General features: G+C 40.7%; 1 protein-coding gene across 7 annotated transcripts in view; it reads left to right on the top strand.

Moving 5' to 3' along the window:
* Positions 1-12,746, top strand: part of GIT2 (GIT ArfGAP 2) — a 174,787-nt gene that overhangs the window by 58,487 nt on the left and 103,554 nt on the right. For 5 of the 7 annotated variants that reach the window (XM_077461334.1, XM_077461339.1, XM_077461336.1 and 2 more), the window contains exons 9-13: positions 1,941-1,992; positions 4,288-4,360; positions 8,054-8,151; positions 8,793-8,904; positions 11,668-11,810. In XM_077461334.1, the coding sequence (XP_077317460.1) occupies positions 1,941-1,992; positions 4,288-4,360; positions 8,054-8,151; positions 8,793-8,904; positions 11,668-11,810 (478 nt within the window). The remainder of the gene's footprint in view (positions 1-1,940; positions 1,993-4,287; positions 4,361-8,053; positions 8,152-8,792; positions 8,905-11,667; positions 11,811-12,746) is intronic. The other 2 variants (XM_077461335.1, XM_077461341.1) reach the window with 1 other exon arrangement.

Below are 12,746 nucleotides of genomic sequence, written 5' to 3'. Positions count from 1 at the left end.
CCCTGTAACTGCCACCACCCCCATTTTAAAAGATCGAGCCGGGGGAGACTCGTAATTTTAGCAATACCAGTTATGATTTAGAATAAGCATCTGTAACAAACGCTGCCGCCACAGACAGGTCTGCTCAGAGGCCTTACTCTACAATAGTAGTGCTCTTCAAGAGGCATGTTTGTTTATAGCTTGCATTAAGAGCTTTAGAGACAAGGTTAAAATTTTTCAACATAAGGGTTTAATAATGAAAGGTCAAAGTTAGTGCAAATAAAATATTTACAAAAAAGATGTTTCAAAGAGATGAAGACAATATACAGCCATAAAGAAATAAGGTAGAATTGGGGAGGAAGAATGCTTGCAATTGATGTCCGAGGGTTGATCAGAGTTGGATCGATGAACTGGGTAATCGGTTCTCAAATTTGCCAGATGTTCCTACTTGGATGGTAAAAGGAGAACTAACCACTGTCTTGGCATCTCCTCTTTTCTGTCAGATCAAAGGGGTGTTGACATCGACCAGTCATCTTGTTTAAGGGTTGGTTGCTGGGAGGTCTCTACATTCGTGACCATGTCCCAGGTACACATTGTGATACATATTCATTCTACTGTTTACAGACTGCAACTATCCATACTATTGATCAGCAAGACATTTGCTTAAAAAAAAATTACACGCATGCCAGGTCTCCAATGTCTAGTTTACCTAGGAGGAATAAGGGATACCAGTGGTTTCCCATGTGACCTGACATAGGGGTATCTGGACTTGAAAGGTTACAAATTATGTGAGGAAACTAAATTTGTTCATATTATGGCTGTGCTATTATTTTTGAAGTTATGAAACGTGCTTAAATTTCATACTTATTTTACTGTTTAAGCTTTATGTGCATTCAGGTATTTAGGCCCGGTATCTGTTGGTTCTCTGAATTGAGAGGCTGACCGGTTTACGACAGGTCCAGATTAGCTGTTTTTTCAGACCTAGCCTGGTTCTGCTTTCTCTATGTTGAGATAACAGCACTTTTGAAGTATAAGCCTATGAATTCCTGAAAATGGAGGAGGGAGGGGGTTCAGATTTCTACTGCAATGTTTAACTGTTGGCCAAAGCTGTCATGGCTGCCATAAGGTTTCTCGTCAACATGGCCACATTCTACAGCTTTTCGTGTGTCCAGTACGGGATATCATTACAAGTGTAGATTCCCAGGGACAGGAAATGTGGTATACGCAGGATAACCATGTAAAACACAAAGCACACAAACGCAGTCACCTCATCTAAGGAGATTGGTAAGCTACACTATATATAAATATTTTTTTATTTTTTGGGGGTTTCGGTGCAAAGAACCACATAATGTAAACAAATTACCTAATTTGAATATTAAAATTCAGACTTGCTGTATAGTTTCTAGTGTTTAATTCACTATGCTGCTTGTGTACATCAAAACCGGATCTGAAACATATCATCCACATGCGACGTGCACCCCTATGTTTTAGTATTCCACATTTTATATAATAAAGATTGCACTCAGTTTATGGTAATATGCAAGTACAATGCTTTTTTTTTTTTTTTTTTTTTCATTCTCAAATCAGTTGTGGACTTTTAGTTTCTATGCTCTGGAGTAAGAGCTCCTCCTCCATCACAGCCATTCTGCTGTTACAAGATTAAAATGTTAACAGCCATTGTTCTCTCTACATGTCTACACGTAGTGTCTTACTGTGTATGTTTATCATGAAATATTAAGTTACCAAATGTGCTATTATTTATTCATGTAACTGTGTATTAGCGTCTACCATTCAATAGCGTTGTGAACCAATGAATGTGCAATATAGAAAACTACCCCAGAGGAAAACCACAAACACTAACTGACATTTAATTTACTTTAAAATCTCCCAGCACACTTTGCTTTTTATGTTGTACATGTGTGTCATAATTACTGATGCCGACTCTCTCTCCCTGTTTGCAGCAGTTTAGATTTATCAGAACTTGCCAAGGCTGCAAAGAAAAAACTTCAGTCTGTAAGTATCATTGGTAATTGATTGACCTACAAAATGGTGTGGGAAAAGGACAATGGCAAATTAAGTCACCAGCGGGGTCCCTGTGCAGGAACTTTTTATTTTATTTAGGGCCTATTAACCACTTGCTTACTGGGCACTTAAACACCCTTCCTGCCCAGACCAATTTTCAGCTTTCGGTGCTCTCACAATTTGAATGACAATTACTCAGTCATGCAACATTGTACCCAAATGAATTTTTTGTCCTTTTTTTCCCACAAATAGAGCTTTCTTTTGGTGGTATTTGATCACCTCTGGGGTTTTTATTTTTTGCGCTATAAATGAAAAAAGACCGAAAATTTTGAAAAAAAAACGCATATTTCTTTGTTTCTGTGACAGAATTATGCAAATTATTAATTTTTCTTCATAAATTTTGGCCACAATTTATACTGCTACATATCTTTGGTAAAAATAACCCAAATTAGTGGATATTATTTGGTCTTTGTGAAAGTTAGAGAGTCTACAAGCTGTGGTGCGAATCGCACAAAATTGATCACATCTGATGTACTGGTGGCCTATCTCATTTCTTGTGACCCGAACAAGTCAGGAAAGTACAAATACCCCCCAAATGACCCCTTTTTGGAAAGTATACATTCCAAGGTATTTAGTAAGAGGCATAGTGAGCTTTTTGATGTTGTCATTTTTTTCCCACAATTCTTTGCAAAATTAAGATTTTCTTATTTCTCTCACGTGGCATGTGTATACCACAAATGACACCCCCCAAAAAATTCTGCTACTCCTCCTGAGTATTACAATACCACATGTGTGGGACTTTTTCACAGCCTGGCCACATAGAGAGGCCCAACATGCAGGTAGCGCCATCATGTGTTCTAGGAACATAAATTACACATCTAACTTGTTGACTATTTAGTACACTTTTGAAGCACCAGGACAATGACACGTGACACTGATGACAGATGGCACTAATATGTGGCACTGATGACAGATGGCACTAATATGTGGCACTGATGACAGATGGCACCAATACGTGGCACTGATGACAGATGGCACTAATACGTGCCACTGATGACAGATGGCACTAATACATGGCACCGATGACTCGTGACACTGATGACAGATGGCACTGATAAGTGGCATTGATGACACGTGACACTGACAACAGATGGCACGTGACACTGACGGGTGGCACTGATGACAAATGGCACTGATACGTGGCACTGATGACAGATGGCACTAATACTTGGCACTGATGACAGATGGCACCATGTGGCACTGATGACATGTGGCACTGATGACATGTGGCACTGATGACAGATGGCACTTATACGTGGCACTGGGGACAGATGGCACTGAGGGCAGGTGGCACTGGGGGCAGGTGGCACTGGGGGCAGATGGCACTGCTGGGGGAGGATGGCATTTTATTTATTTTTTTAACTCGAGGCAGAACGGCTGCCGCTGCAGCCGTTCATCTCTCCCTTCTCACACTGTCTGTGTGAGGAGGGAGAGCGGCGCTGAGAGATGATCTCATATGTTTACATATGAGATCATCTCCCATTGGACACGCCGATCACGCTGTAAACGGCCGCTGTGATTGGCCGTTTACAGCGATCTGTGTTTGCCTGTCCCCGGGGGACACGGCGAACACAGAACTTCCGCGATGCGTGCCCGCGGCAGGGCGCATTGCGGAAGTAAACCTTAGGACGTCCAGGGACGGCCACCCGGACGAACGCGCCTGCTCTACGACCGTCATTCGGCTATAGGGCGGGCGCGAGGTGGTTAATTCAATGGCCATATACAAAATAAGCATAGCAGTGCTCGCAGTTCCATAAGAAAAAGTAGAACATGCTGCACACGCACTGGAACACACATGTAGTTATTTAAGCTTAAAAAAAGGGGGGCAATACCTTGGACTGCATCAAAAACACGCATTCAGCAAAGCATCTGGAACGCATCCAGACTGCGTTTCTATGATGTGAATTGGCCCTATTTCTGTATAGGTAGATTACCTCTCATGTAAACAGGATCCTATACCATTGTGCAGCTGAGCAGTCTGCACAAATAGGTCTGCCACTGGAACAGCATATGGAACTAAACTGTTTTGGTAGCTCCACAGCATGGCTGTGAACAGAGCTTTCTGTTTCCCCTGTTTAAAGCATATCTTTGCATGTTACTGTGGCGAGGGCACACAGACTGAAATGGACACCTGTCAGAGGTTATATCCCTTCCCTGTGCTATGAGGTCTAGGAGTATCATTGTTTGTGTATAATATTGCTAAAATATGTTTTTTCCTTTTGTTAGTTAAGCAATCACTTATTCGAAGAATTAGCGATGGATGTATATGATGAAGTTGACAGACGAGAAACGGATGCAGGTGAGTTTTTGCCTAATTTAATCTGTTGTATATTTTTGTATAAGTCTCTCTACAAATCTATCAACCAAACAAAAATAGCAGGATATAGAAAGGTCCACTTTAAAGTTTAGAAAGAGCTCCTTAAAGCGGTTCTTCACCCTAAAGGGGAAGTTCCGCTAATCTGATCCCCCCCCCCCTCCGGTGCCACAATCGGCACCTTTCGGGGGGGGGGGGTGCAGTTACCTGGATAATCCAGGTATCTGCACCCACTTCCGGGCAGACCCCCGCAGACGCTCCGTCCCCCCCCCCCCCGTTGTGTTCTGGGAAACACACAGTTCCCAGAGACACAGCGGGGGACCATAAGAGACGCGCAGCGCGACTCGCGCATGCGCAGTAGTAAACCGGGCAGTGAAGCTGTAATGCTTCACTTCCCGATTCCCTGACAGAGGATGGCGGGGGCAGCAGCGAGACGAGCGATCGCTCGTCATCTGCCGCCGACATCGCTGGACCCTGGGACAGGTAAGTGTGATTTTATTAAAAGTCAGCAGCTCCAATATTAGTAGCTGCTGGCTTTTAATATTTTTTTTTTTTGTAGGTGCAGAACCACTTTAACCACTCACCATGTGAGGTGTTGTCACCGTAAACCTGGAAACTGTAGCAAACACACATATATCCCCATGACAGTCATGGGAAAAACGGTTACTAATGGTGACAAAAGGCAAAACTAGAGCAGAGTCAATCCAAACTAATATTTTATTGATATCAAACAATAAAAAAAACAAGAAATATAATACTCCTTATTAGATTTAAAGCTTCGCAGTACCATAAAGGTGTAAGGGCACTGAAATAAAGTGCATCTACATAAAACATCAACAGAGACATACATGTAACGTGACAACACATATATGAAAAGAATGGCTGTCCGGGCGCCTGATCACGATGCTCAGATGTGATGTCATGCGATAATTATCGCATATAGTGGTAAGTTCAAGCTTATAATGGATATATTGTATAATATGACATAAAGTCTGTGCATCGCCCCGGGGATAATGAGATGGCGAATAGGGTAACCAGTTCAATCAATAGATGGAATATGAAGGATCATGTGGGTCGTGAATAGTTGGGCACTCTGGGATGCCTGAGTGAAGGAAGGGCTGGGCCTCCTTACCTGCGTGATGGAAACTGTAATTGATTATCACTTGGTGATGCCAACAGTTATAATGCTAGAGAGGATATAAATGTATATTATGCCGGTACTGTACATCAAGATTTCTATCACGTGGGTAAGGAGGTCCAGTCCTTCGTGCTCTCTGGCATCCAGAGTGCCCAACTATTCACAACCCACATGATTCTTCACATTCCATCTATTGATTGAAGTGGTTACCCTATTCACCAGCTCGTTATACACGGGCCGTGCGCAGACTTGATGTCATATTCTACCATATATCCATTATAAACTTGAACATACCACTGTATGTGATAATTATCTCATGACATCACATCTGAGCATCGTGATCAGGTGTCTGCATGTCCATTCTTTTAGTATATGTGTTGTCATGTTACATGTATGTCTCTGTTGATGTTTTGTGTAGATGCACTTTATTTCAGTGCTGTTATACCGTCATAGTACTGCAATGCTGCAAATCTAATAAGGAGTGTTATACTTCTCGTGATTTTTTTTATTTGATATCAATGAAATATTAATTTGGATTGACTCTGCTCTAGTATTGCCCTTTTGTCACCATTCGTAACCCCTTGTTTTTACCATGACTGTCATGGGGATATATGTGTGTTTTCTTTGCAAATCTAGACAGATTTTCAGTAGATTTGTTGGTTCACAGTGGTCACATGTGAGTTTTATAGATGGGGATTGAGAACTGATGGCTTTCTTTCCCAGTACAGTTCATCATACAGCCTGCTGTGTTGTCTGAAGACATTTTTCAAAATGTCTGCCGTAAAAGAAGATTTTAATGACCTGGGCTTGTCACAGAAAATCACTGTATAAATCACTGAATGCAATTTTTTTTTACCATACACTCACTGGTAGTAAACAAACTATTGTATAAAATACATGCACCTGAAAGATTGACCTACAGTGAAAGCTTGGTGAATGTCTAAATCACTGCTTTATAAACAGCCCTTTAAGTATATGCTAGTAAATCAGCTCAAAGTGCATAATGTAAAATTTCCCATTATGGATGTGTAAATGTAGCCCTATTCTTATCTATGATTTTGGAATAAACTGGGCCATATACACACAAAAATAAGAACGGGCTATTTTGAGGTTAACCCATGCATCCTTAAAGAAACACGACAAACAGCAACAAGACAAAATAGTACATTCTGGTCTGTCGTCATACAAGACTGCCCTCTGCTGCTCAACTTTATAGCTACAGTACTGCTGCATTTTGCACCTGCCAAAACTAATATTTTACCCGTGAGTTGTCAGGTGCCTCTGAAATACCTTGTGTTTTTATATTTTCATTGGGAAGCTGCAGAGTATAGCATTATCTACATAGCCTAAAGCAGTAAACTGAGTATAGCCTCAAGTAAGAGATAAGGGCAACACACATAAAAGTACAATTATCCAGATTAATGATTTTAAAGAGATAAGGGTTCTAGGGGTGGCGGGGCAGTTGCTGATGCTGCTCTCTTTGCATCCAAACCCAAGGGTTTTTTGTATGGACTATCTCAGTATTGTTAGAAAAACACAGAAAATAAATTATAAATATTACAGGTTGTTTAATAAAGACAAAAAGTTATACATCGACAATATTAAAATCATATAAACCGCAGTTTAACAAACTACCGACGGGTTCCCTCGTAAGGTCTCTATTGAAGAGGGGTATAGAAGGAGGATAGTCCACAAATTCAGAGGCAGTAGATAACAGGACCCATCGATTACCCCACACACACACACACACGCCGGTATTGTGGTAAGTTTTCTATACCCCTCTTCAACAGAGACCTTACGGGGGAACCCGTCCGTAGTTTGTTAAACTGCGGTGTATATGATTTTAATATTGTCGATGTACTGATGTATAACTTTTTGTCTTTATTAGACAACCTGTAATATTTATAATTTATTTTCTGTCTTATTCTAACAAGTACCGAGATAGTCCATACAAAAAAACCCTTGGGTTTGGATGCAAAGGGAGCAGCATCAACAACTGCCCCGGCATACATAGCCTAAAAGAATTGTTATGAAAGCCATCTCTAGGCACCTATTTTTGTTTTAGCCCTTATTTCTCACATTAATACTTTTTTATTTTGTGATTATTTCAAGAGCTCTGTAAGCTCCCCTCAAAGTTATTTTTCTGTACAGTGGACAGCCACACTTCTGTCTGTCTGCCTCAACCATATGGTGCGTACTAACTACATCTGTTCTGGTGTTGTGCCGCTGCCCCATCCCTCTATGCCATTCACAGAGCATGGCACAAACCTCGTCATTGTTTGGTGCTTTATGAATGGCAAAGCAGAGTGAGGGGGCAGAGCTACTACCCTGAAACTGGTGTCCTTCATATACACTGTAATAATACGGCTGTACATATCAGAGGAGCTTAGAGTGCTCCTGAAGTAATAACAAAATTAGAGTGGAAATGTGAGAAATAAAGATTTAAAAAAGGGGTATAAAAATGTCTGGAATTGGGACTTAAGTTAAAACTTGAATATTTGACCTACTGTGCATGTAATGAATTTTTTTTGTGTTTACAGTTTGGCTTGCTACTCAGAACCACAGCACTCTTGTCACCGAGACCACTGTTGTACCTTTCCTTCCAGTGAACCCAGAGTATTCCTCAACACGTAACCAGGTAATGCTACAGGACTCCAAGTTCACCTAGCAGAGATATTCCAATTGAGTGTGTGTGTCAGAATCAACAACATCTCTCTACTTTACAGAAAGGAGTGGCGTGTGAGAATGGCATGTATATGCATGCGTGTTTGTGTGGGAAAAGTGTGTACATATATGCAAATTTCAATTCCTGTTCCTGTATCGTCTTTCTTAAAGTGACCCTGTCATTGCAGGGTTGATGGAAAATTAATGCCAGCCTGTAAAAATGTATGCTATATAATCTTTCCTGCTCCTCCCACCACACACCATGGCTCCTCCTACCACTCGTACGCCACTACAGGATGTACCAGCCGACAGGTGGAACCACAGCGTGTGGCTGTGAGGATCAGGTACCAAACCCATCCGGAAACACACTGGTTATATCATCCACACAATAACAGCTGCCTTCTGATGTCTTTATCCAGCATTATGCTGTCACTTGTGGCTTTAACAACATTTAGAATGCCCCAAATACCAGTCTCTACTGGTTTGTAGCAAAATCTACATGCTGTAGACAAAGTCAAACATTGTCTACATGATATAGACAATGTATGACATTAATAATGCTCTTGTCTGAAGAAGTGGACTCTGTCTATATTTAGATGATTTTTATCATTTCAGGGAAGGCAAAAATTAGCCCGATTTAATGCTCATGAATTTGCAACACTGGTGATAGATATTTTAAGTGATGCCAAAAGACGACAACAGGGAAATTCAGTATCTGGATCGAAAGGTAAGTTGGTATTTGCTGATGATACTACCAAACTTTACAAGAGATTTCAGTGTTTTACTGTTAAATTACCTTTTCTCAACTGTTGCTTTTGTGTCCTTGAATTGCAAATTTTATTTTGTTCATCAAGCAGTCGTGCTCAAGAGGGGAAAAAATATGCCGATTCTCTTAAATTTTTAGATTATTTTAACATCATAAACCACTATACAAAGACATGTCTTTTATCTTCCCCCTTGTCAATTCACAGAATACAAAGCATTCTGTGAAGGGACAAGGGGATGGGGGGAATAAACTACACTATTGCTTCCCTGTATGACTGCCACAACAGTATCTGGTGCAATTGTACAGTAAAGTGAACCGATTTGCACATTTAACATGCATGAATAGAGGTGGTGGGTTTTTTTTTCTTCTTTTTTTGGATTTACAATTATGTCTGTGCTTGGAGCCCCACTTTGTTTTGCGTAAACATGATTGGATATTCTTTAAAAGTGAATTTTCACTTACCTTAGTGAATGAGGTGAGGGTAAGTGAAAATACTCCTTTTAGTAAATCACCCCCACCGTGATTCTACTCACTGATATAAACCGACCCTTGGACATCTGCACAACTGCAGATCCTGTTCCCTAATGTTGGATTGTGCATAATTTACCAAAACGAACACCCAATGTTTAAGTATAGAGTACAAATTTGTTATTCTGTATATCCAGTTTTGTAATCCTGCCATATACAGGTCATAAAGTAAATGTTATTTAAAGTAACATCACCTGTAAAATTGCTGCATAAAAGTTCCAACATGGGTGTAATATTTAAAGTAGATTTAGCATCCCATATACACTCATCGGCCACTTATAAAGTGGCCGGTGAGTGTATATGGGATGCTAAATCTACTTTAACTGAACAGGTAGATTTGGCATCCCATATTCACTCACTGTGAAAATATCCAGTGGTCTGATGAGTATTTTGGCTACAACATTCAGGTGTCGGTGTCAGAATTTGGCATAAACAACATAAAAGTATGGATCCATCCTGCCTTGTATCAATGATTCAGGCTGCTCATGGTGATGTAATAGTGTGGGGCATATTTTCTTGCCACACTTTGGGCCCCTTAGTACCAACTGAGCATTGGGTTTAAACACCATGGCCTACCTGAGTATTGTTGCTGGCCATGTCCATCCCTTTAGGACTACAGTGTACCCATTTTTTGATGGCTACTTCCAGCAGGATAATGCAGCAAAAAGCTCAAATCATCTCAAACTGGTTTCTTGAACATGACAATGAGATCACTATACTCCAATGGCCTCCACAGTCACCAGATCCCAATACAATAGAGCACCTTTGGGATGTGGTGGAACGGGAGATTCGCACCATGGACGTGCAGCCGACAAATCTGCAGGAGCTGAGTGATGATATCATGTCAATATGGACCAAAATCTCTGGGGAATGTTTCCAACACGTTGAATCTACGCCATCAAGAATTAAGGCAGTTCTGAAGGCAAAAGTGGGTCCAACCAGGTGCTAGGTGTACCTAACAAAGTGGCCTGTTACTGTATATTTTCTGGACTGCACGGTAATCCCCCCACAATGACTTTATCTGCTTTCTCTTAAGAAGGCTGGCACCGTCTTCATTCAGGCATCATCCAGAGTCGGCATTTGCATCCTCAACTAAGATATTGGCTCAGAGATGACAATCCTATAAATCCTGGTTTTGAAATACTCATTTTGTCTGTTGCAGATCAGCCAGCTGCTGCTGTCTCTCATTTTGAGATTTTCTGTTTGTTTTCTTTTTGTCAGTTTATAAGATCACAGAGGGGAGAAGAGAATGAGGAAATTGCTCTTCTTCTGCCTATAGCAGGCTTATAACCTAATTCCCCCATAATTCCCTGCAGTGTCAGTTGCCTGGAGCTCTAGGGCTGCTTCACGTATGCTAATGTGTTATTTTGGGACATTGGCCCAGTTTAAATGACAAGTATGGCTAAACCATTTTTTGCTCTACTTCTCCTTTTGGATCACAGGAGTACATTTAGTTTTGTTCTTCTACCCAGAGTCAGCTCATGCCTTCTAACAAGGCAGAGGCTTGGCAGGCAAATATGGGAAGGAGCCCAACAATATTGTTGGGTTTCACCCAGCTGCCTTATTGATACTCAGCTCTGTCTGCAGGCTGAAAGCCGGAGTGAGCTGCTCCCAGTGCTTCACTAGCTTGGAGCTCCAGTGAGCATTGGAGGAGCAAAGCGGAAGCAAAGATCGACCATCACTGTTCTCTGCTGCGAGCAGACCCAGAACTGACTGATCAATTGTTGTGTAATCACTGCTCATCCACTAGTCTTAGAGTTGACATGGAACAGTGTGACATAAATGCTGCTGCTTGGAGGTGAGTATGCATGTGTTTGTTTGGTGTTTTATTTTTTATTTATTTATTTTTTTAATTTTTTTTTTACAAACCCAAACTTCTTATTTAAGATAGTTGCCGCTGCTGTGCAGACACACATCATGTTTAACCATCTTTGTATGCTGGCTAAGTGTATGAATAGCTAGCTATTTACCCTACAGGTAATTTAAGTAGACGTGTAGGATTTAATCTCTCCAAAATAGTGTTGCTGTGGGTTACAACATGTTGGACATAGCGAATTGCACATTCCTTTCCAATCAAATAAACCTATTTTTAAGAGGTAGCCTACATTGTTTAAAAAACACATGTACAGAACAATTGGAAATGTATTTCTCCAGTTTAGCATGTTTTACATCACCTATAACTATGTTCAATTGCAGATAATGTGGAATTGGTGTTAAAAAGTATAAGTAATCAACATAGTACAGAAAGTCAAGATAATGACCAGCCAGATTATGACAGTGTGGCATCAGATGAAGAAACAGACATGGAGAATGCTCCAGCTAAATCAAATAGAGAAAAGGTAAGTTTTTCTTCACGTCGAAGGGATATTTGCAGAAATGACCTTGTAGATACAAACATTTATTTTAGATATTTCTGTGTAAAATTTAAGGCATATGCATCTCTCTTAGCAAGAATAGGCTTAGTTTTGCTAATAGTGAATTGCCACCAATGATGCCATCTTTTTTCTTCTTCTTCTTCTTTTTTTTTTTTTTTTCTTCTTCTTTTTTTTCTTCTTCTTTTTAACCCTAAATTAAAGGTTTTTTTTTAAACCCAGGACCCAACATTCACTGTATCTGGTCTTCCACAGTACACAGAAAGAAAATGCAATCATTTTAGTAAATATAAACCGCTAAATACCTTTTTCTCGTCAACAGTATATAGTAGCCGCCTTACTTCTATCAGTGCCCCTGCCAAGCACTGGTTTAGAGCTTGTAGGAGGAGTTTTCTGACTGACCTATGATACTGCAAGACCTCTGACTCTGTCTGGAGAGTCCTGACTAGCCCCTGTGCTGATCACATGCAACCTCCCAAGCAAAAAATAACCTCTCTAACAATACACCCCAAACTGAGCATGTGCAGCCTAACTATAGACTGTGTTATCAGCAAATTATTAGAAGTCAGTAGAAGGAGATTATATAGCGTTGAATATAGAACCATTATTCTCCCTAGTTCGCACTAAAATTCAAGCCTGGTCCCGTCTCCCCCTTGGGGTTTAGGGGCGCATTAATTTGATTAAAATGGTCTTATTACCTAAACTATTATATATGTTGTGGCACACCCCAGTCTATTTACCGCTAAAATATTTTAAATCCCTTGAAAGTCTTCTTAGGCCCTTTGTATGGGGAACTAATAGGCACAAGCTTACATGGCAGGCTCTGAAAAGCCCGACAGATCTGGGTGGTACGGCCCTTCCCGATCTAAATCACTATTATGTTGCCTCACAATTGTCCCAACT

The sequence above is a fragment of the Lithobates pipiens genome, unplaced genomic scaffold (genome assembly GCF_037356315.1).
Source record: "Lithobates pipiens isolate NorthernLeopardFrog02 unplaced genomic scaffold, aLitPip1_a1.2 Scaffold_3, whole genome shotgun sequence".
Taxonomy (NCBI): Eukaryota; Metazoa; Chordata; class Amphibia; order Anura; family Ranidae; genus Lithobates; species Lithobates pipiens.
This window is presented reverse-complemented; position numbering and strand designations above follow the sequence as displayed.